At 43.4% G+C, this 24,111-nt stretch overlaps 1 protein-coding gene across 6 annotated transcripts in view; it reads right to left on the bottom strand.

The window, feature by feature from the left end:
• Nucleotides 1-24,111, bottom strand: part of sox5 (SRY-box transcription factor 5) — a 121,979-nt gene that overhangs the window by 50,528 nt on the left and 47,340 nt on the right. For all 6 annotated transcript variants that reach the window (XM_026326943.1, XM_026326940.1, XM_026326941.1 and 3 more), the window contains exons 2-3: nucleotides 20,724-20,919; nucleotides 12,149-12,371 (exon numbers count right to left, since the gene is read on the bottom strand). In XM_026326943.1, coding sequence (XP_026182728.1) covers nucleotides 12,149-12,371; nucleotides 20,724-20,918 — 418 coding nt within the window. In that variant the 5' untranslated portion in view covers nucleotide 20,919. The remainder of the gene's footprint in view (nucleotides 1-12,148; nucleotides 12,372-20,723; nucleotides 20,920-24,111) is intronic.

Raw genomic sequence — 24,111 nt, 5'->3', positions numbered from 1 at the left:
TATTTGCTTGATTAACTGTTTTTTTTTGTAATAAATTTATTATATTTTGTAATTACATTTAGTGATATCAGTAACTATGGAATTATTAGGATGTTTATCAGATCAAACTTGTTTTTTTATTAAATCAATCCTGTGTTAACCTGATTTTTCTTATTTTTAATCACAGAAAAGACTGTATCAACTTTTTTCATCAAAATAGTACAATTTTTCATTTCAACCCCTCACAGACACGTTTCTTGCATCAGTATTTCTTTTCTTTCTGGAAATTCCTGCCGGTCTTTGACCTCCTTTTTCTCCTCCCCCTATCATAAGACACCCATGACTTTTAGAGTGAGCTAATTGTCTTTACAACATTTAGTTCAGTGGAGATTTGGGACTAAACCTTGGCCATAACCTTGTTATCATAATGAAACCAGTATAATGGATGAGGAGGGCGTGCTGTATGGTAAGCTAAGGAAAAATACAGTTTAGTTAAAGGACCAGGAAGGGGCGAGGGATCCTGCGCTCGGCTGTGTTTTCACATAGTAAACTGATACCGGGGGGGGGCAGGGAGAGCTAGACAGAGGGTTCAATGTTAAACAGTGTGTTGGGTGTGTGTGCTTTTGGGTCTAAGAGTGTGTCAGACAAACCGACATGACCTAACAAACAAGTGTCCAGTGTCTTAGCATGGATGGCTCCTTGAACCAGCATCACAAGACTGTCTAGTGTGAAGCCTGCAAACAAACATGGGTTCAAATTGAGAGAGACAGGAAAAAAAGTGTGTTTGAAAGAGAGAAGGAGAAAGAGAGAGAGAGAGAGAGAGAGAGAGAGAGAGAGAGAGAGAAAGATAGACAGATCAAAAGTCTACCGAAACGAAAAAGATGGATAGTGGAATGTTTCCCCCAGTATTGGAACAGAGTTACCGGCATCACCCCACTGAAGCCGACTACCCACAAACCACACACAGGATGTTTGTGAGCTCCTCCCACATCTAATGCAGTCGTAAATAACTCAGTTACACACCGCTGATCATTGATATTCATAGTTAATCATCATTTTACTCACAAATTTCAACAACAAGAATCCACATTCTAAAATTAAGCAACCGTCAGGCGGAAAAGGGCTGTGAGCGTAGGAAGGGAGCCGGTGCCAAAAAAATGGTGACGCACACACGCACGCATACACACACACACACACACACACACACAAATACACGCTCACAGACCACAGACGTACAAGGTGAAAGTTTTTTATTATAACACTTTAAAATAAAGCAGGGAGGAACGAGAAAAGTAAAAAAAAAAAAAAAACTAACAGGTGCATATGTACATTTGTGTGTGTGTGTGTGTGTGTGTGTGCTGACAACAGACAGATGGATGTTTTGGAGAAAAGAAAGGAACAAGTGAGTGTGTGCAGGGAAAGCAGGAAAAGAGGGAGGGTGAAGGTGGAGAGGTAGAAATCATGTGTTGCCTTAGGAATGGAGCGTTTCTCTAACAGTAAACACAGTTACAGGCCAAGGTAATATAAACAAGGCTCACTGAAGGTTTATTCACTCAATACAAAAGCTCTTCTATTACTGTCTATTAAAGAAATTGTATTGTGATAAGATTTGGGGACTAAAAAAAAAGTGAATGAAATGTAGTAATGGGTCTGACATTTCTGTTTTGTTTCAGCTGCTTCCAATCAACAGATGATTAGTGAATTAAAAGATTTTTTTAAGGGCTGTCAAAGAATTTGTAGATTAAGAAGCTCAGCATCCTCACAGTACGCATGTTCAGTATCTAGCTCACAGTGGTGCTCTATAATAAAACAGCACCTTCATATTTCTCTGTTTAGTTTAAGTAGGCACCAAAAAGCAAATAAATTAAATGTGATTTTTGTAAAAGTTTTAAGACAAATTTTTAGTCATCAAATTAACCTCAGTTTTGAGTCTGTAAATAGAGATTTTACTAATGGTTAATTTAGTTTAAAAAAAAGGGGTTTAGTGAAGGAATCTAACCTCACAAATAAAATAAAATAAAATAAAATAAAAAATATATATATAAAAAACAGAACTGTGAACACTGACTGTCAGAGATGCAATAATAAGAAGATTGAAGTCTCTTCACTTCAAGTGCTTCAAATGTCATCAACTGGAAAATTTCTAGCAATAATTTAGTAAGGGCATTAAGTATGCTCAAGCAATTTAGTATTATACTCCCACAGTCGTATAAAAAAGTCCAAATCAAAGCAGAGACTTAGATCAGCTCATGTTAAGCCTTTCATGTAGCTAGAGATTCAACAATATTGGATCCTACGTTTCCTAACTAATAGCATCTTTCACATTTCATGCTCAAAGTTTATACAGCCTGTTTTCTGACATACAGTATGTTTAAAATACCAAATGTAAGTCTGCTGACATTGTCCTGTTAATTCAGAGATGCTGTATTTGTATGTAAAGTGCTCCTTAACTAAATATTTAATAAATCACACTACCCCTGTTATCTTGAAATGTCTCTGAAACACTGAATTCCTACATTAAGGTCCCTTCACTGCAAAAAAAAAAAAAAAAAGGACTTTAGTTGTCTAGACGAGCCTATTGCACCTCTGACTATGTATTAATGATCACTGTAGTATCATGTCATAATGTCCCTTTTATATCCACTGACTGTGATGTTTTGGAAAGGCTACAGAAACACACACCTGGGTTACAGACAAGACTGGCGTACAGCAGCTGATTTGCTTTGTCGGTATTACAATGAGCCAAGAGGCCCTGTTTGTGTGTGCGTGTCACCCTGTGTGTGCACGCCTGCATCTGTGCGTATGTTTAGATGTTTGAATATGGGTGTATGAGTGTGTGTGTGTGTGTGTATGTGTGTGTGTAGGTGACAGCTCCAGCCCCAAACTGACTGGCATCTGGCGGTGGCAGTTGTTTTAACAGCTGAGCTGACAGCATTAATCCGAACGCACCCAAATCAAAAGGAGACAACACCTGTTCACTGCTCCTGCGCCCAGCCGAGGAAGAGACGAGGAGAGAGGGAGGGAGGAGGGAGAGAAAGACTCAGAGTGAAGTATGAATGGAGGCTGGGAGTGAAAGAGATGGAGGGGGAGTGATTAGAAGCAGGTGGAGAGAGCGACAGGGACAAAGGGAGGTAGGAGGAGAAGCATGGAGGAGAGGTGGCAGAGAAGAGAAGTAGAAGCAAGGATAGAGCAAGGATGGAAAATAAGGGATCAGAGGGAGAAAAGAGAGAGAAGAGGAAAAGATGAGACTGGGGGGGTGGAGAGATGAGAGCGGGCATGCTGCCAGCCAACACACACGGCACTCTTCCCCCTGAGCGGAGCGGAAAGGGGCAGTGGGCCAAATGAGGAGGGAGGGGTGAAAAACTCAGGGAAGGGAGGGGAGAGGTGAATGGATGGAGAGAGGGATCCCACAGAGCGAGCGAGAGAAGGATGGCTAGAGAGAGGTGGGGTGGGGGTGAGGGTAGGTAAGCAGGCAAAGAAGTACAGCAATCTATCCACAGGGGCATCAAAGCTCGGACATGTGACTGGTGATAACCGTTCAGTAAAGGAAAAGAATGCAGCTGGGGCCAGGGGAGGGGTGGAGTGACGAGGGGCTGCTGGAAATGCTCGTCTTCTACAACATCTGGATCAAATAAGCCCAAGCCGTGCTGCGGGCCAGGGGTTGTGACCCCTGAGGCTTACAACACAGACACCACCACTTCATCTGCAGGACCCGCCCTCTGTCCAGCCAGCCAGGGGTTAATTAGCAAAGACCCTGTGGCTTCAAAGACTGACACAATGACTGGCTGACAGACCACAGGAGTGAGTGGCTGACTGCGAGGTCAGCTGGCTGAAGCGTCGCAGGACTGGCCTCCTCGCTAGCTGCCTGGCTGACATATTGAACGGACCGACTGAGTAACTAGCTGCCTGACTTGTTGCTCTCTGAATGACTGACGTGCTAAAGCTACACAGCAGTATTCACACCACCTTGATATCCGCTCATTTAAGAGGGAGTGGAAACAGTTGGGGTGGCCCGTGGGTGGTGATCATGTGGGCTGTTGGCACGTATCCACTCGCTATGCCTGATGCATCATGGGTAGCTGCGGCTCCTCGGTCAGGTCACACAGGCTGGTGTGTTCGTCATCAAGTGTGGGGCGACACACTATGTGTGTGTTTTTACTGCCGCGTGTGCAGACAATTTATTAACAGCTATGCGGTGGTACACACAAATCCCACGCCTCCACTCAGGCTGTTAAAGCCCTTTTACTTCCATGTCAGGCCTTAAATCCCGCGCTGGACGCTGCTGACATGGGTGAGAGGAGACTGCAGCTCTGATGCTGTCATGGTAGTGGAGGAGCTGCGACATAAAACTGCACTAAGGAGATTGTGCTAACTGTACACAAGCCAACATGCATCATGCAGTAGAAACTGGGGAGTAGTCCCTGTCACAAATATACGCTAACATCCAATATGTGACACCAACATACAGACTTCACCATGAAAACAATATAAATATAATATACAGCAGCTCATAGCCTGAGAGAGCTATAGTAAGCTCACAGGAAAGTGTAGATCCTATAGTACAGAACCTGTTTATAGAGGTTTCATATATAAATATATATATATGTAGTAAACTCTATGCATCACACTGGATTGAATTCATCTGGATGTGTCAGAAAATTGGAAACGGTTATCTTGGCATCCTCAGTATCACAGTGTTATGTTAACATCTTTTCAAAGCTTCCTGTATTGGTTTGTGCACTGACTCACGGAACAAATACTAATGTAAAAGAAAGTGTTCGGTAATACACTTTACTTTAGGGGCTCATACCTTCCTAACGTCTTCCTGGAAAGAACAATGCAATTGAGTGCTAATTTATAGTGTAAGTAAAAATGTTTCAAAAGGGTTTCAAACTGGAACACACCCAACTGGTCCATTCCAATTAATTACTAACCAAGTCTTTCAGCCGGTGCACAGAAGAGCAGCTGAACATGCAAAAATGTGTCATTTGTCCACAGGGACACACACAATTGATTTCAGGCATAATGTTTCAAATAATCAATAAAAATTAAATGAAGGAGGAGGATTTTTATTCCCCCCACTGGAATTCGACAACCGCTTCAACACAACTAACTAAACTCTGACTACTGTATATGCTGTAACGCACCCAGAACCCAATATTTAGTAACAAATTACTTTACAGTAGGCCAGTTCTTTCCAGGAAACTTCCTAGATAATCTGGAACATGTAAAATAAACCATTACCACCTGTTCTAATTGGCCATATAATACAAAGCTAAAAAAAAAACAGACATAAATATTATAAAAGTCATGCAAACATAACTTCTGAGCAACTTCCACCTCGTCTGGCTACATGCACACACACATACACACACACACACACATACACGCAGACACACACTGCAGCATTTTGTATGCGAATAGAAACATCTGAAAAGCTTGCAGCAAAGTGATACCTGTTTTTCTGTGGCACAACGTCAAGATGAGAAATCAAGAATTTCATTCCAAAGTGTGACATCCACCTACGCACAAAGTAACTGCTGGTATGTCAGTAAACTACTTAATGGAAAATGTTGAAGTTATCGGCTAACTTGACGGCTCTTCTTATAAAGTAAATATGTTTGAGGTTGCAATCATTTGGCCTTTTCAAAACTGGTTCAACGCCAAACAACAAATTCTTTCCATACTGTTTCTCAGAGTGGTTTGTTGTTTAAGTGCCTCAATGAAAAGCTTTAAGATTTTTCAGCAGCATTTCATATCCTCCTGATAAAGTAAGTGAGGGGACAACCCGAAAGTCTACACACTTCACACAAAACTCATTAATCTCGCAGCCATTTTACAGCATAAAAAACATTCCTCTGTCTCTCCATGGGAATGGGAGAAAAGACCAAGAAAGGAAAATAACAGAAAAAGAAGCAAAACAACAACAGGGCGTGCAAATGATGAGAGTTTATGAGAAAGCTGAATAGATAAATCATGGATTCCACTGATTTGGTCATGGGACATGGTGCTGAATGGAAGTGAATAGGTGGATGCCAAAAACACTGGGGCCTGTCTAATATTTGGAAGCCGGTGACAGGAGGCCTTTCATGTCGGACAGTCTGAGTCACACAAGCACACACAGACTCAGACACCTAAACATATTCATGTGGTATGACACACAGGAAAAAGCACAAACAGAAGAAGACACACATAAATATCCCCCCTACCTGCCTCATCACCTGGTATCAACGCACACACACACACACACACATTTAATCGTTGCCATACACACATCGTACTGTAGGACAGTTAAACTGTGAGTAGGTCACAGTAGCTAAGCTATGGAAGCCCTGGCTGATTCATGAATCTGAGGCCTTTGTGCTTAACTTAATACCACGCCGGGAGGCCAATAACACACACAGACACACACTCACCATCAGGAAAAACCACAGGACCCTCTCTTTCTCTCCAAGCACCTTTATGCCCATGTATTGGACAAAAGCTGGGGCACTGCTTTTCCTCCCCCCTCAAAAAACACACACACACACACACACACACACACACACCCACACACATGCACACTATTCATCTCCTTAATATCTCTCATCTGGACTGGGAAGAATGGCAAAAAGGAGTTTCATCCCCACCGATTGTCTCGTGCAATGCTGGAGACAGAATGCCACGTTGAAAAGCAGACGCAAAACAATTCAATAAGAAAAGTGACTTGAATGCGCCTTTCATCGAGCCAACAATGACCTGCCCCACAATAGGCCTCAGGTTCGCCCCATGACGTTGCCTGTTTCTCATGGCACAAAAGCAAAAAAAAAAAAAAAAAGTTAAAAAAAGTGAAAAAGAACTGTGAGCCATGTCCATGATGATTTTACCCTCATCTACTACAAATGCTGTGAAGTTCACTGACACAGTGACACTTGATAACTGTGAAGAAGGATAAATAAAAAGGAACTAGTTTTCTCAGATAAGCAAAACAAAACAGGAACTATGTGTCCGCTGCAAGGTGATTTTAACTGTGCGGAGGCTGCCACTTCTTTTTCAGTAATTTGATCTTTCTGAGGGGAGAATGTTTGAATTTTACCACTGAAGGTCTTTTTTTTTTTCTGCCAGGTCACGGGATAGGAGCTGTGGCATTAAACAACAACAAATAGAGTTCAAATCTCCTTAGTACGGGGTTCAAGGCAGAGCTAGTCTCATAAGCATGCTGTCAGCTTCTGTGACTGTGTATTTAGAGCCCTTTAATTGGCAAACAGGAGGACAAAATCTTGCTTTTATCACTTGCCTGAACTTTCTTTCCTACTTGTAGTGAATTAAAGGGGAAAAAAAAAAAAAAAAAATCTCTCTTTTAAACTACCTCGCTGTTTCATTTCAGTCGCCTTCCTTTTCCCAGCGCGAGAAGAATGATCGCAACAAACAATGGCTGTGAGAGTCCTGCTGCACTTCATGTTAATTTATACAACTAACTAATTACCGACAAAGGGTGGAAATCACATAAAGGCATTTGCCCGCTCCCACGCTAGTGGCTGTGAACCTGCTGCTGTGTGTGTTTTTGTGCATGACTATGTGTGTATATGTGTGTGATGCTGTCTTCAACCCCTTAGGGATCTGTGCTTAAAAGTCTAAGAATCATGTGATGACTTGCAAGGGTTGTATATACCATTGTTGATGTTTATTGTGTGTGTGTTTGACATAACCCCCCTGATAGCAGAGCAGTGGAAGGATTAGGCAAAGTGAAGGGGAGGGGGTGAACTGATGGACGGATGAACGAGAGACTGCCTCGATCCCTCCACTTCTCCGGCTCTTTTTTCCCTCCCCTTCTTTCTCACTCTTCTTCTTCTTGGCAGAGTGTATCCGCCCTTCTCATTGTCACCCATTGGAGTGTACGGAGGCGTGAGGGAGCTCCGGCCACTATGTGCTTGTGTGACACAATGGCCTCGCCTAAGTGCTGTCCTATAAAATGCCTCAGTGCTCTCTAAAAGCAAGCCCTGGGTTCTCCTCCCTGCCTTGAAAATAGATGAAGTGCAGTGCGTGCGCGAGTGAACATGTGTCCGGGACTGTGTGCTGTGTGACATCTGTCATTGAGTTGGCATTTTCAGTATGGAAACCAGTGCCTTGGAGCAGCAAGTATGCTCAGCCATAAAAAACACCATTCTAGTTGACCTAAAGGTGGCAGGCATGGCTGTAAACCTGCACGCTGCCTGTAATGTGTGTGTGTGTGTGCGTGTGTGTGTGTGTGTGTGTGTGTGAGAGCCTGTGTGTGTTCCCCTGTATATGTGTCCAGATTAAAGCCATAAAGTATCGAGGTAAAGGTCTGACCCCTGAGCTGCACCCACCAAAACAAACAGGAATATTACCATTTGTTGACCTCAACAGTGTGAACATCAGGACACACAAATGATGACTAAATACACACTATCAAGTTCAGTGCAGAACTACCCACATGAAGACATTAGCCCAGTTTTCAACTGCTCATAGACCCTCATATAAATGAATGAATACTTTTAGGCCAGCTCAGAAGAAAAACATTTCTGGAGGACCTGTGTTTACTCCTGTTCATGGCAGAGATTATACTAAAAAGGAGAAAGCATAAAAAGTCCCAGAGGCCATGGAGCCCCGCTGACGGGTAGCTGTAGCTGGGCAGCAGAGGGTCAGCAGACGGGTCCAGGGATGGAGCTCAGCTGGCACTTAATGGGAGCCACTTACAGTCAAACAGAGGAGAGAAGAGGACAGGGGAGGGGAGGGGAGGATGGGAGAGGAGAGGAAAGGAGAGGAGGAATGAGGCTGAGTGTCTGGTGAAAGGCCAGGGCAGTGGAGGCACTACTCCAGGGGCCAAGAGGAACATCTGTGCCCCATTTAGTAATGTTTCACTTCCTTTAATTCCCCTTGTTTTTTTTTCTTTTATTTTGAAAAAAATCTATCTGTCAGTCAGTCAGTCAGTCAGTTAGTCTGTCTGTCTGTCTGTCTGTCTATCTACCTTTTTGATGTGCAGGGTGCATGTCACTTTTCCCACAGCTGGGCTAATAGATTATCACTGTGCCGTGCCCTGTATCACAGGGGTCACATGAGGTTAAATGGCTAGTCCAGGGGAAATGTCCAACCCAGGTGTGTGTGTGTGTGAGCGCTTCAGCTAATTCTGTCTCTCTTGGGTTTTAGCACCGGCTCACCCCTCAACCCCATACCTCTCACGACACTCTGCACTCTGCTCTCATTATTCCACCTAATGACACACGCACACACTCAAGCATGAGCCACTTGCCTGGCGCCCCCTCGCCTCGAGTCCAGATCGCAGACGCACACGCGCACATGAGGTAGTGTCATGGCATTTTTATCTTTGCTGTTCCTCCTTGTCTCTCCTGAAGAATTTATTAAAGACGGCAGATAGCAGTGTGAGTGTGTGTGTGTGTGTGTGTGTGTGAAAAAGTGAGTGTGTATCTCCAGGGTAGCAGGTGGCCGGTGAAGTAAGACAGGAGATGAATGGAGAGAGCAGGAGAGCGGTGGAGCATGGTTGGGGCAGGCCATGGGGGACAACATGGCTAGTCATTTATTAGAGGCCAACACACATACATACACACAAAATGCACATTACACGCAACGCATACACGCAACATGCACAAAAACACATACCTTGTAAGCATGCAGCCAGATGCAATACTTGCCCCAACACACACACACACACACACACACACACAGTGTCACAAATACATATGCAAATACACATACACAGGAATACATGCTCCCAAAGGTTTAAACAGCACACACACACACACACATATGCTGACCTAGTATCTACCATGCTCCATTCATCTAGCATAAGTAGAGCAACACTAGCCACCGACACAAAACTATATCTTTGAAACTTAAGCCTTACTTGTGTGTGTGTGTGTGTGTGTGTGTGTGTGTGAGAGAGAGCGAGATACTGTGTGTGATAGCTCACGGCCTGCCTTCGATAAGTCAAGCTTCTCTTTCGTTTCATGATGTTTATCGTTTTCTGACCCATTTTGTGTCTTTGGCCCCTTGTTCACATCCCTCCTGGTGTTAATGTTCCTACACTCTAAATGTGTGTGTGCGTCTGTGTGTGTGTGTGTGTGTGTGTGTGTGTGTGTCATTGATCCAGCTGGAGGCAGTGTGTGAGCGTGTGTGTAGGAGAGAGAGAGCGAGAGAGAGAGAGAGACAGAGAGAGCGGTAATATTCCAGGCCTTTCATAATGATTAAAGCCTTCATTAAATTTTCATCCCAACCTGCTGTTTGCTGCTAATGGCCTTTGTGAGCCACACAGCCAAACAATAGCTGGCCGGGCACAGAAAAGGGATTTCTATCTCGCGTTCAATACCGCCCCTCGTCGTTTCTGTCTCCCCCCTCTCTCTCCATTTCCCCCTGCCTCTCTTCATCTTTTCTCAGCATCCCTTTTCTTTTCCTTTGCTCTCTTTTCTTTCTTCTCTTCTTGCTTGGCCTGGGTTTGTGTGTGTGTCTGTATGTGTGTGTGTGTGTGTGTGTGTGCTGCATCTGGAGGCGCTGGGGCCTTTTGTTAGTGCGTTTCATTTAAACATAGGGCTGGATAACGCTCCTGGGTTGGTTTGGACGCTGCACCACTGTGGCACTCTGCTAATGGGGTCTGTGTAGACACTGCTCTTTCTCTCCTTCGCTTTCCTCCTCTTCCTCCTTCTGTCTTTTCCTTCTCTCTCCCCCCATCTCTCTCTCTGTGCACTGCCTGACTCATAAAGATCCATTATTGTTGTTTTTTTCCTGTGCGGGCAGTTCATGAGGTCCAGCGAAGCAGCGAACAACCCAAAACACACCTCAATTACAGCTCAGCTCGACAAACAGCCCCGTTTTTTTTTTTTTCTTTCTTTATTTTTTTGTGCCACAACAGGCCTCTCTATCGACTGGAATAAAAACAACCAGACGGCGAGAGCTGACCAGCAGTCTTGGCCGCTTTCAAAACCGTATAGAAAAGCCTGGAAAATAAGGTTAGCACATCACAGCTTGAAATGAAAGCCTGTTGATGTACTGGGGGGAACACATGCGCACACAACTACACGTGCACTTACACTTAAAGACAAATACACAGCTGTGCCGTTCTTTCACCTTTTGAGCGCGGTGGTATTTGAGGCTGCATACAGTTCACAGAGATGTTTGAATGGAAACCTTAGCGCGCAGCAGTGGCGGATTTAGAATCTAAAGGGAAAGTATGGGAGCTGTAGAAAAAGCTCTTGTGGGTGTTTTAGCTTTAGGGCTCTTTAGGGGTCTTCACTGGGCCACTCAGCTCTGAGGAAACTACATCTGAACCAGAATCTCTGGTTTAAGTATTAAGTGCCCTTGAGCATGGCAGTACATCCCTACCAGCATTAGGGGCGTCCCTATGAAGCACATGAAATATTTTTCCACCAAAAGAAAACCAATGTTATTTACATTATCCCATGTTGCTCGTGGACACAGACACCTGTTGGTTATCTCCTTATCACATTATCACTATCACATATGTTTCATAGTGACTTAAGCTTCCATTTATCTGCCCAGTGGAGATTAGTGTTGGCCATGTGCTAATTTTATCTCTTCTTGACTTCAACCGCTAGCCCAAGGCTACATTTGAGAATAAAATGTGGGGGGTAATCAAGCTAAGCTATGTAGCCCTGGGGCAAAAATCTGGTTTAGCCTTTTCAACAGTGTGTGAAATTTATATTAGAGGGCTGAGAGAGCATCACCCCAAAGGTTAAAAAGGTAGCATGAAAGGTGATAAGTTAAATTTAATCCTCACTGAATATTCAGCAGAAAGAAACCTTACACTAATGTGAGCGTCCCGCCCGTGAAATGAAAGCTGGGAAACATTTGGAGAGTTATTAAGATGTCCCAGCATGTTTGCAGGCTTTTCACACACTCGGGCACACACTACACACACTTGAAGACGTGCGCACATACACACATTTTATTTGTCAGGTTGTGATAAATATGCAAAGCGTGGTGGACAATAGGCCCTAACAGCTGATGCTGTCTGTCTGTGTGCTGGAAAAACAAAGGCTTGCCTCTCATCTGAATGTGTGTGGCTTCATAACAGAGGGAGAGAGAGTGTGTGCCAGAGCCTAGAGAAAACAACAGGACAAGAAAGAAGCAGAGAGAAAGGACAGCAGAGTCCCGGATCACACATTTGGCCGCATGAGCGTCCCCTTTCAGCACTGACCTTCTGGCTCGTTCTTGATCAGCTCTTCCATCTTGCGCTGTTTCAGTGTGTCCACCACGTCTGCCAGGCTGCCCTTGCGTCTCTCTGGGGTCCCCAAGGTGCCCGTGACCGAGCCCCCATCACTGCAGGGGCGCCCCCCTCCTCCACCTTCCTCTTTGCCTGGTGAGGTAGCATTATGCTGGGGGTAAGGACTCAGAGAGCTCCCCTTAGTGCCATCCTGGTCCTGGAGGAAGGAGAGAAGAGGGTGAGGAAGAGATACTTTATTAGTTTCAAAGAAGTGGCTCAAACTTTAAGAAGTACATTTTTAAAAATGCAGAAGAAGTAAAAGGGAAGGAGGTGGGGGAGGAGCTGGCATACACTGACTCATTATCTCCATCCCCTTCTCTTTCTTTAGCTCCCTTTAGTCTCTCCATCTTGCCTTCTCATTGCACGACGCAACCAACTTTCATCCCTGGCCAGTTATCTCAAGTTAGGGCACAATTCTTCTTCTCTCTCACATCCTCTGGAATCTGCATTTGACTGACTTGGAGGTACTTGACAGAAACGTCACATGAAACAACAGCAAAAGACTCTGCGCACTCTTCGAGCCACGCTAACTCTTCATTACAAAGCCTTCGATGGCTCAGCTTTGAGAGGCGTCCAACGCTACTGAACCGAATCCCAAGCCCAAGTTTCAGTGCTGCGCTACTTTTGTCCTAAGATTTGGGACAATTAATGCTGAGGATGCAACTCCATCAAACAAACAAACCAAAAAAAAAAAGAAATCACAAAAAATACATCCCTTTTCAGAAAACACTGCTTTGGAGCGGTGTCAAATCATTTTCATAAACTTATGACAGGACTGAAAGGGGTAAAAAATTCACTACAGACAAAACAGCAATCAGCATGACAGCTACAAAATATACTATATACAGCTCAAAGTAAAGCTTTGTGGCTATTGCCAAGTTGTCATAGTGAATAATTATCCTGCTGCCTTGTGTGTGAAGTTTATGGTCGTTAACATGTTCAGTTTAATGACCTCTGGAAATCACGATCCACTGCAAAAACACTACAAAACAACCAAAAAGAGAGAATGGACTTTTCGGTTGTGTCCTGCATGTGTCCTGCATTTAAACTTTAAAAGTTATATTTACATATTTTATTCATAGATTTTGAATGAGCAAGAAAGAGACGATTTTTAACTAGGTAAGACATTTTTTCATGTCTTAAAACATGTCTCGAGGTTATCTTCATGGTACCCTTCTCCTTTAAGTTAGATAAAGTTATGTGACTGAATAGGAACAATAGGAAAAAGAAACACACACACACACACACACACACACAGACAGAGGCAGCTGAATAGTAAGTACATTCCAGGATCTTAATCTTTGACCTAATAAAACCTGTGTTTGTTTGGACATCCACATGATAGACTTAATGCCAGCTCAGCCCAATTAACAATGACGCTCCGAGGCAGAGCGGCGTCAGGTTCGTCAGAGAGCGCACGCAGACACGGTCGCATACGTGTATCAACAAGTGCATGTGCGGGACGTGTGGCTCTAAATGCACAGACAGACATATAAGCATACACAGGGTTCATTTGCACAGACAGGTGTGTTAAATTGTGTGTTGCATTGTTTAATTACAGAAGGGAAGTCAGTCAATCAGCCGGCCGGTCTGTCAGCTCAGCTAGACAGGAGGGTCAACAGTCCACAAAGTTAATCTTTGGCTAATCTGGCTGCAGTAAGGGGCAGGCCACCTGGGACAGCAGCACACATATACAGTACCACTGTTTGTGTGTCTGAGTGGGAGAGAGAGTGGTACATTCCAGCTGTATTAATGGCACTGTAGTATATGAAAGTGGAGATGGGTTTCTAATCATTAACTTGCAGACTGCCGGTGGAAGTGGAACTTAATACAGAGATCACAGTCCAGAGTAAAGTCATCTAGACCCCAAATGACTCCAGATTCTACTCTCTTCTATCTTATAGGCACAGAAGCTTTTTTTTTTTTTTTTAGAAAATACGTTTGATCAAAACAAAAAACTCCACATAAAGTCTCAACTCATTCCTGTGTCCAGTTGAGAGAATGAAACCAGGCAGTGGCTTTCAATATTGACTCCTGTGTATGAGGGGGGCAGCAGACCATTATCACATGGCGTTTTCTACACTTGGCCGACTCTCTCACTTTGGCTCTGTGTGTTTCCACACTCTGAATAAGTCAGCGCGTTCAATAATTCACTAATTCTCTCCTTGGTGTTCTGCACATGCTTTGAAACAAAGGGGCACAGTGTGACAGGCGTGATACAGCTGCATCAGTTATATATATTTACAGTATGATGAGGTGATGAGGCTTCGGTCAGTTGCTCTCGGGGCTGCTAACTTGCTGGGTGAGGGCCGTTCTGTGCTGGGAAAGTGTCTTGTGATTTAAAAGCGCTCAAAGACTTTCCGTTCTTTTCCTCTCCCCACCTGATCAACTTACAGCTCGACCCGCTCCTGTCTTTCTTTATTGCTTCCTTTCTTCCCTCACCATCTCCTGTTCTTCAGATTAGGGAAATTTAGACTTCAAGTGAGCAGCTTTGTGATTACGAGTTGCATCAGCGCCGGCATGACATGCAAATGTAACGAGACAGAGGGAGAAAAGGAGTGTAAGCGGGTAGAAGTCAAAGAAAGAAAGAAGGAACGGCGAGGGAGAGAACGAGAGAGAGGCGATGTTATTAGAGGAAATGAGGGAGGGAGAGAGCGAGTTGACAGAGAGGTGCACGAGGAAAGACAGAGAGAGGAAGGCAGGCATCTTGAAGGCAGCGGTCACACCTGTCACATCCCATTTATCTAATCCAGCGCCTACTTAAAACAGCCGCACTCTTTCTTTCGAGAAAGATGTCGCACAAACAAAACAAATATAAGAATACAGGAAGGAGATGAGAGGGGGGATGGAGTTGTGTGTGTGTGTCTGGGGGGTGGAGGGTCGGATCTCTTTGCTCTGTCGGAAAGCTGCCAGAGAGATGTCATCTCAGTGCGTCCAACAATGAAGGTCATTTCCCAATCAAAGAGAATTAGCAGGGAGCCGTGGTTTCTTCAAAGACCTGGTACATTAGGCCCATGACATTATTTATGTGTGTAGCCAGGCACACAGCCTGATCCCAAAGGCAACTTAAATGGCTTATGATATATATATATATATATATATATATTTTTTTTTTTTTTGGTACCCATCAACCTCACAGCATCTAATCCATGTGTCTTGCTGGCGATTTGCACTGCAAAGTCCGAGACAGAAGGATCAAAAAAGACAAGACACAGTAGAGACTATTTATTGTAAACGGGTGTCGCTCAGTTGATGTGTGTGCAGCGACATGTTCCTCTGCTCCTGCAGTCACCTGTGGTCCCAAAACTTTTCTCATCAACATGTATTTATTCATAAGTGCAAAGAGAAATCCTGAATACTGTAAATGTTCATGTCCTCCTCGCAGTGCATGTGTGCGAGCAGGTTTCTGCCATTTCTTTGCATATATGTGTGACACTGCAAGTGCACATAGCCTGTAGGTGTGTGTCTGTGTGTGCAAATATGTGAGTGCCTGTATATATGTATTTATATGCACTGGATGTGGCAGGCTGGCAGTGTGGGCGGTTCTGCCTTTAGTTTGCAGATGTCAATTCTCTTCCAAATGACTGGAACAAAGTAAAAATTGTGCCTCACTCTCTTTATCCTTTTACTGCCTCTGCAATGGAACCGAATTAAACAACTTTTGTCTTCTTAAGCTCATCTGTGAGGGGAGGTTGGTTTAAAAACACTTAACTCTTGCCAGGAAAAGAGGAAAAAAATCCAAATGCTATTTTTTTTTCCTACAGCCAACACAGATGCTGCTGTTCATGTTCTTCTTTTTTTTTTTTTTTATCCCTTCGTCTTCTTCCCTTCCACCTTCTCTGTTGCCTGATGGAAGAAACTCTCTCTCTCTCACTCTCTGCTATAGCCTGACATGTCTCAGGCTGTGCAAGGTGTATGTGTGAAAAACAGAATTTGATGCTTGGCGCGTCGCCGTGGATCAAGGCATGGACAATGTGGCAGTAGGAAGAGCTGGAAACAGCTGCTCAGCTAAAATACATACACACAAACGCACACCAGGAGAATGTCACTGATCACTCCTGCAGGGGGCTACGACTTAGTGCCACGCCAGAGCTGCCAATCTTCACGACATGCACCTAACACACCTCCGACGTACACACACACACACATACACACACACACTCACAGCAAATCCCTTTACATGCCATGGCTAAACACAGACACTGTCAGTTTTGATTTGGAGGTCCCTCAGGCTGGGACAAGCAGAAACACACGTTACTTTTATCCTCCCGTTCCAACAATATGGTTGAGCTTTACCATGGAAATCCCACATTATATATATATATATAAATATATATATACATATATATTTATATATATATATATATGTATATATATATTTACTGCAACACATAGATAATTATTTTAGTAAATTAAATTTAAAATAAAATTAAAATATCTGCAGTTTGGAAGTCTAATGGGATTGTTCTAATTGTTGAATTTAACTTATTGTCCAATAATTGCACACTTGTCCTTTCCTTATCTAAAAAACATGCAGCTGTATTTTCTGTATTTCAAATTGTGGTTTGGCTAAAATGCATGCCAGTGAATTTTACCACGACCCCTTGCTGTTGACAGGCAAGCGTGTGTTGATTCATTAGTGCATCACTGGCATGAGAAATTAAGTGTGACCACTGTGTCTCAAGACTGCTCAATGACTGTGTTAAATCTGTCAAATTCACATGAGCACACATGCACGCACGCACGCACACACAGTCACACATACAAATTTCACAAAAAAAGGGAAAGAGCAGGCTTGTGGAGGAAAATGAATAAGAAATAATGCCTGATGAAATATCTTTATAGTTTCCTGTCGTGTTAGCGCACATCTTGCCTGTTAATGAAATAATTAGTGTTTGTCCATTAACACATTTATGAGAGAAGATGTTTCCTTCAGCCTGATGTGAAAACATTTTTCCTCCAAGGATCTGCCAAACACAAACATAAAAGACCTAAAAGCAAGCATGCAAGAAAAAAAGCTATTTCAAAAAAATCAGTACTTGAACTCTTGACTTAAATGTATCCTGTTACATCAATTCACCTTTTTTACGAATGTTTACTGCATACTTACATTGTTTTTATCATAAATAAAGTTAAAAATCTATCCTGTGGTTGCACCATAAGTGGATTCGCTGTTTATTGGCTGACCTCACAGAACCGCCACTAAAATCCTTCCCATCAGCCATGAACTGAGCTACTCTCAGCCAATCAGGGTGCAGCTGCAGAGAGAACTTCATACGGACTAAAAACATACTTTTACCTAAACTACAGTCATTTTCAATCACCCCTATCTTTACCTGTGGACAGGGTTTGTAAAAAACATTTTTTAAAAGCGAATAATCCAACACATTTATGGCTTTTTTAAAAAATGTGTAAACGCTGGTTTAGTTCTGCATGTGTGAGGCTGTATGGGTGCAGCAGGCAGGTGAAGTGGCCAGGCCAAAGCCGAACAGGCAGGCGAGGGAAGTGTGATGAAGAGGTCAGTGTGTAGCCGAGCACTTCTCCACCGCCGTGTTAATTTACTATGACAAGATAAAGCTGTAATCCCTCCGCCCCCCCTACACTTGTGCTCCCTCGCTGCCTCACTTTGAAGTCAACCAGTCACCACAGAGATATTTACTACCCCATCACTTTACAACAATCTTCCTGAGAGAGAGGGACCCCCCATCCCATACCCTTAGAGTCCCACCAATACCTCTTGCCTTGTTGCAAATTTCCATCTCCATCTATCTTGCTCCATTTCTCTTCATCTACTATTCACTGACAGTCAGCAGTAAAGGGATTGGCAGTGTAAAACTGTTTCCCCCTGCTCAAAAAGAGGAAAAACTTAATACGCATCTTATAACATGCCAAGCAGGCAGTCGGATAAACCCCCATCCCACCGGCCACACACACACATACACTCGGGTGTGCCACTAAATAATCCACATCAAGTATTTTTTACCCCACCCCCAGTACAAAAAAGTCCACAAACACACCACATCAACTGTCTCCCTGTAGTTGTCAATTAATGGCTCAGAAAGCGGTTGTGTGTCCTCTTCAGGATGCTTAAGGGTTTTTCAAAAAGGGGTCTCTCTGCAAAAAATGTTAATGATACACTGATACGTTGAATCTTTCTATGTGCTTGTTTTTTCTATGAGTTAATACATAAGATAATTCTAATCTAAATGAGCCAGGAATAACCTAATCAAAGTCCTTAACAGCGTCAGATAACCCAGTATTGTGCGTGAGTGTGTGTGTGTGTGTGTGTGTATGGTCCCAGGACTTTGGTTTACAGTCAGCACCTGCCACACATGCAGAGTCCACCATGGGAGGGGCCTGCAGGATAATCAGTGCTAATTACACAATTAGCTCTCAGTTACAGCCCTTAAACACTGTTTCATTGTTTTACGGCACCTGGGTATTTATCATCAGTATGAGGGGAAAGGTCGACGATCGTTATCAGTGCCGCTATGGCAAAGTGTGTATTAAGGTGAGGGCCCAGGAGGTGGTGAGAAGAAGGTAAGGGGCTGTGTCCTGATGGAGACGCTCGATCACACACAAAGTGGAAAAAAAAAAAACCATCCAAATCATTTAACAGATGCTTTAAAATGTCAAACATGAATTAAAAAACTAAAAAACATATACCAACAACATGTAGCAGCCACTACAGTCATGTCATCACACTTATGTACTGAACATACACTGTAAATCTCATCACATGTATAGAATGTGTGATGAGTTACATACAGAAGAGGAGTCATCGTAAACTGCACACACTGTGTACTCACACACCCGTCCACTGAAAGAAGTTTACACGGATCCCGAATACTGATGGGACGACACTAACGTTCAACGTGAATCACGAATGCACACACACACACACACACACACACGGATGTACCTACAAACACAGAGCCGTACATATATTCAGCACCGCCACACAGTGTCACACTTCGCTCTGAAGAAAATGACTCACTGCAATGGCTCACGTTTTGCTGTCACGCAACTGTGCATCAAATGGGCTCAAGGCAACGGCTGGTGGCGCACACATAAAAGCAACAACACGTGTGCACCCAAACACTAGCTTTCAACCTTCAGGTTTTTTTTCCCAATTTTTGATAAAAAAAAAAAAAAACATCCTCCACCCCCCAGCACCCAACTGCTTTTCACTATTAACGAAAGTCAATTTCTGCCTCTTTAGAAATCTCTTTAGAAGAAACTCTTTTCATATCTATTGTGAATCACCAAACAAATATCCATATATTTTGTTTTCTAATTTCTGAGATCCTTTTTTTGTGTGTGTGTTTGGTGTAAAAGGTGAATATAAAGACACCATAAGGGGAGTAAACAACATACCCAACTTAAAAGAAGAATTTGTGATCCAGAGAGTATATGCAATGATTTTGCTCTCAATATGCACAAAAATGTCTGTTTACTTTTCCAGAAATTCCATAAAAGCAACACAATTCTAATTATAATGAACATGTTTCATAGCCAGAAATACATTATATACCCATTTGAGAACATGACAAAGAAACAAGGTCAACAAAGTTGATTTCTAGCCAAGAACATCCAACAAAAATAAAAAATGTTTCTAGCAAAGGTTGTAATTTACTATCACACAGGTGCTACCTAATTCTCTGGCTCACTTAGCAAGTCTGTATTAAAGACAGAAAGTGATGCCTGTCTACAATACTGACTAGCCCTCTGTTGCACTGGAGGTCAGGATTACTGTGAACAACATCTGACCTGGGATCTGTGCCCTGGTGGTCATTTTAAACCTCAAGACACAGGCAGACTGCCTTATGAGAAAGAATGGGAAGGGCAGGGGGCCAATGGAGCCAGAGAAATGAAGGTCAAGCAGCCAATGACAACCTGCATGTGAGTTGTACTACACATGTTTTGGGCCATTGATAGCGCACCACATAAAAGTTATCATTAACTAGTGTTGCTCCCCTTATTACATGGGGATAATCATGCTACATGTTTTGGAACTACAATTCCCTTAATGCAATAGAGGATTTTAATCTGTAGGCGGGAGGCTGAAGAGTGCAATGCCATTGATGGATGGCCTCCACTGCAAACCTATGGCTGACATCACACCTTGCTACATCCACCTGAAGCTACACACTTTCTATACGTATGTGTACATAGTTATAGTTATGAGAAAGTGCAAAACATTTTATCATTTTAATAATGATTTAAAAAGGACTAACAGGAAGGGACTATAAAAATAATTTTAACCTTTTTAATGGAAAGTTTTCAAAAGGAATAAAATTTCCCAAATGAAAGAAAAGGAAAATATTCTGGTGGGTTATCACTGAAGCTACAAGTCACGCTGTGGGTCGAACCAGTTGAAAACATCTTCACAGCGTGTTTCAAAGAATCAGTCGGAGTCAGCACACAAGAACGGCGTCACCCATAGGTGGGTGCTGCCACCCTGAGAAACAAGTGAGATCGAAGGTACGGAGGCTGGAACTGTCCTTACCATGTTGGGGGGGCTGTCCAAGATGCGGTTGGGGGGTGAGCGAGGGGACACCTTGCCACAGTAGGAGGCCAGAGGGAGGTGGATGACACCACCCAGTCCCTCGCTCTCCTCATCCTCCACTCGCTGTCTGCTGGTTGCCATGGTTACCTCTCCATCTGTCCCCCCATATGGAGAGGCTGGTCGCTTGGAAGACATCCTGGAAAAAAGGAGGAGAAAGGAGACAGAAAAACAGAGAGAGAAGGAAAAAGAGGAGAAAGAGTGAGCAATATTGAAAAAATGATAAAACAGGTCGATGGCTAGAGTTGTATGATGGCAACAATAGAGTGTGGAGCTCTCTGTGGGGGAAACTAGTTCCTGTAAACTCCTGGTTAGGCTGAAGAAACTCACTTTTACCCACTTTGTGATGTATTTACTGTGAAGTAAAAATAAAACTAGTTAAGTCCTTCCTGCAGCATTCACCATATCCCACCCCCATTTATCAACTTGCACCAATTCTTCCTTTTTCTCTGGATCAGCACGTTCAGACACTTTGCAGTGCAACCCCACACAATATCCCCTTCAGTTGGTCTGTGAGCACCCTGCTCCTTGGCAGACCTTCAAACACACTCTCAGGTCTTACAGTATGTTTACCATGGGGGCCATTCAACGATCACATTTCCAAAAGACAGGACCATTACTGCAAATGGAGCCCGCTTGCACTGGCATTGTTTAGGAAATGACCATGTCTTGACAATGGGCTTTCAGAGACACACACAGAGTGGGAAAGAGGAAAGAAAGAGCGAGACAGAGAGTGAGAGCAGTATGCACGGTGACAATAACGTGTTTATGAAAACCTCTGGACAATAGAGGAACTGGAGGAAAATAGGTAGCAACACAAGGGTCCCACTGTTTGCATTTGTTACTGTGGATGTGTTCCCTTGAAAAGAAGCAAAGGAATATAAAGCCACATCTATTAGGTGAACTCTGTCTCTCACAAGGTAAATTTGCCTCCCTGTACTTCAGCTGAATAGGGATGCAGTGACTATGTGGCCATAATAGAATTTAATGTGGTTCTCAGTATCGCCTGAGTGCTTTCAGATGCACTTGTCAGCCTTGAAGCTACTGCGACTATGACCCTGGGTAATAGGCTGCATAACGCTCACTCGCACAGAAACAACGCATGACGGGGATGGAGGGATGGATGGAGGGAGTGTGAAAACATAAAGGGGAGGGAAGCGTGTGATGGGAAGCTCTGAAAAACAAGAAATACAGTAAGCAACAGGCGTCTGCCTCTGAAAAGGCTCGAATTCTTCTTATCCCTTTGATTTAACAAGATGCTTTCTGCTGATTCTTTATTTCACCAAGAACTACATCATCATGTCTTTATCCTCCACCCATACCTCATCTGTCTCTGATTTGCTGTGTCTTCCTCTCCAGCCTTTCTCTCTTAAATTCTTCCCCTCTCTCCCTGCTTGTCTCCCCTAAACTGATTACACTCTTGACTCTATTGGATTTCCTCTGGACTGTACATCTGGCATTGTTCCTAGGAGCAGCCCTGCCACTAATTCATTGCTTATTTACCTTATGACAGTGGAAAGGCAAACAATATTGAGTGCTGCTCACTGGAGGCGATGAGGAAAGCGCCATGCTAAGAAACGCTACATGCAGCCTTATCACGTCGCAGGGGAAGGTTATGGTCGAAATCAAATAAACTTCACGGAAAAAGAAAAAGACTAACTTTCCACCACAGTGATGTAATTTCATTACCTTTAATTGTGTTTGGGAGATTTTGCCTGCAAGATTCACAAGGCTTATAGATAATCTAATAATTTAAACCAGTTTACAAAATGTGCATATTGCTGAGAACCTTTCTATCTCCACAATGTTTTCAAGAATACAAAGAATGCGTTCTATAGTTCCAATGGGTTCTGCAGAACTTCTGAAAGTTGCACAATTTCACTGGCACTTATGAGGGCTGCAGGTAACAGGTAATCACTACTACACATATATACAGTTTTACTGTTGATTCACGCTCTGAGTTACAACAATTTCTAGAGTTCGGAGTGGGGTGGATTGTGTATCTGCAGCTGCTTTCTTTATCTGCTTCTCTTGGACACTCTGTCTACGTGGGCTTGCTCAGCAAAAACTGAGGCCATAAATGACGGCTAAGGATTTTGTTTCAGTTTGGATGACTTCAGATATAAGGCTGCACACTGCTGTCATTGATGGACAGTAAGGCTGAAACTGACTTGTGATAACATTTATGATGCTTATGATATAAGGACTAAGCAGAGCATTGGAGTGTGTGCACGCACAAACATATATGTGCCATTTCACACACTAAACAATGCGAGCGGCAGGATCAGCTGTATAAACTGCAGGGCTTTGAAACACACACACACATGCACAGAACAGAGGCCCTAACACAGCAGGTCTGTCTTCATCACTGCCTGTTTACTTTACCTCCTTTCACTCTTTTACACTGAGGCCTTTTGTTTTAGACTGACACACACACACACAAACACACACACACACACACACACACCTTCCCTTGTGTCCTACATGTGTGCACCTCTGCCTAGCCATGACCCTACACACAGACCTGGGGCAGCTTTGAATCCTCTGACTTCACTGACTTGGCTCAGTTACAGAAAAATCTTGGGAAGCACTGTGGATTTTTAGTTTTGTTTTTACAACTTTATAGTCCATCATTTAACCACAGTAGTCAGACTGACATATCTAGATGGACAAGCGAGCCATAGACACGGTTAAACATTAACACGGGAAACAACACAGATATCCAAAAACTCTGCAGGCCAGAGGGAGCACTTGATTCTCAGTGGCAAACATTTCATCATTCTTTTTGCTGTGTTTTGCCCTCTTCTTCTTCTCCTCCCTCCACGCCTTTTAACACTGATCCATCCATCCCCCCAACTCTGCCACTACTTCCTCAGAGGTGGGTGTCTATGAATGGGGAAACCATCCACAGCTCCTCTCTGGGTATAAAACCCCTCTCTCCCTCCCCTTAGCCTTTGAAGTTGAATTACTATACAATTGGGCACGGCGGGTGTGCAGGTTACGCAGGCTACTTCATTTAAAGTTTGGCAGGGCTGTCATGCCGGCGGAAACCTGGAGAGGACCTGAAGAAAGCTGTCTGAGAGCACAGAGCGATGTGAGGATTAAAAAAAAAATAGACAAAGTTTGATTAAGTCCATAGACTGGCAGCGTGGTCCAGGTCTCAATTAGAGAAGATTAGCATAATTTTACCCCATAACAATGATAAAAATCTAACACCTCACGCCAAACACAACCCGTTAAGGCACTTGACCCAGACACGCTGTTCCACACAGCAACGCAGTCATATTTCAAATGGCATAACATCATTGCAACAATATTGCAGGAGTTTTTT

This window comes from Mastacembelus armatus, chromosome 23 (assembly GCF_900324485.2).
Source record: "Mastacembelus armatus chromosome 23, fMasArm1.2, whole genome shotgun sequence".
Lineage (NCBI taxonomy): Eukaryota > Metazoa > Chordata > Actinopteri > Synbranchiformes > Mastacembelidae > Mastacembelus > Mastacembelus armatus.
The sequence above is the reverse complement of the archived record's forward strand: the minus strand, read 5'-3'. Positions and strand labels throughout refer to the sequence as shown.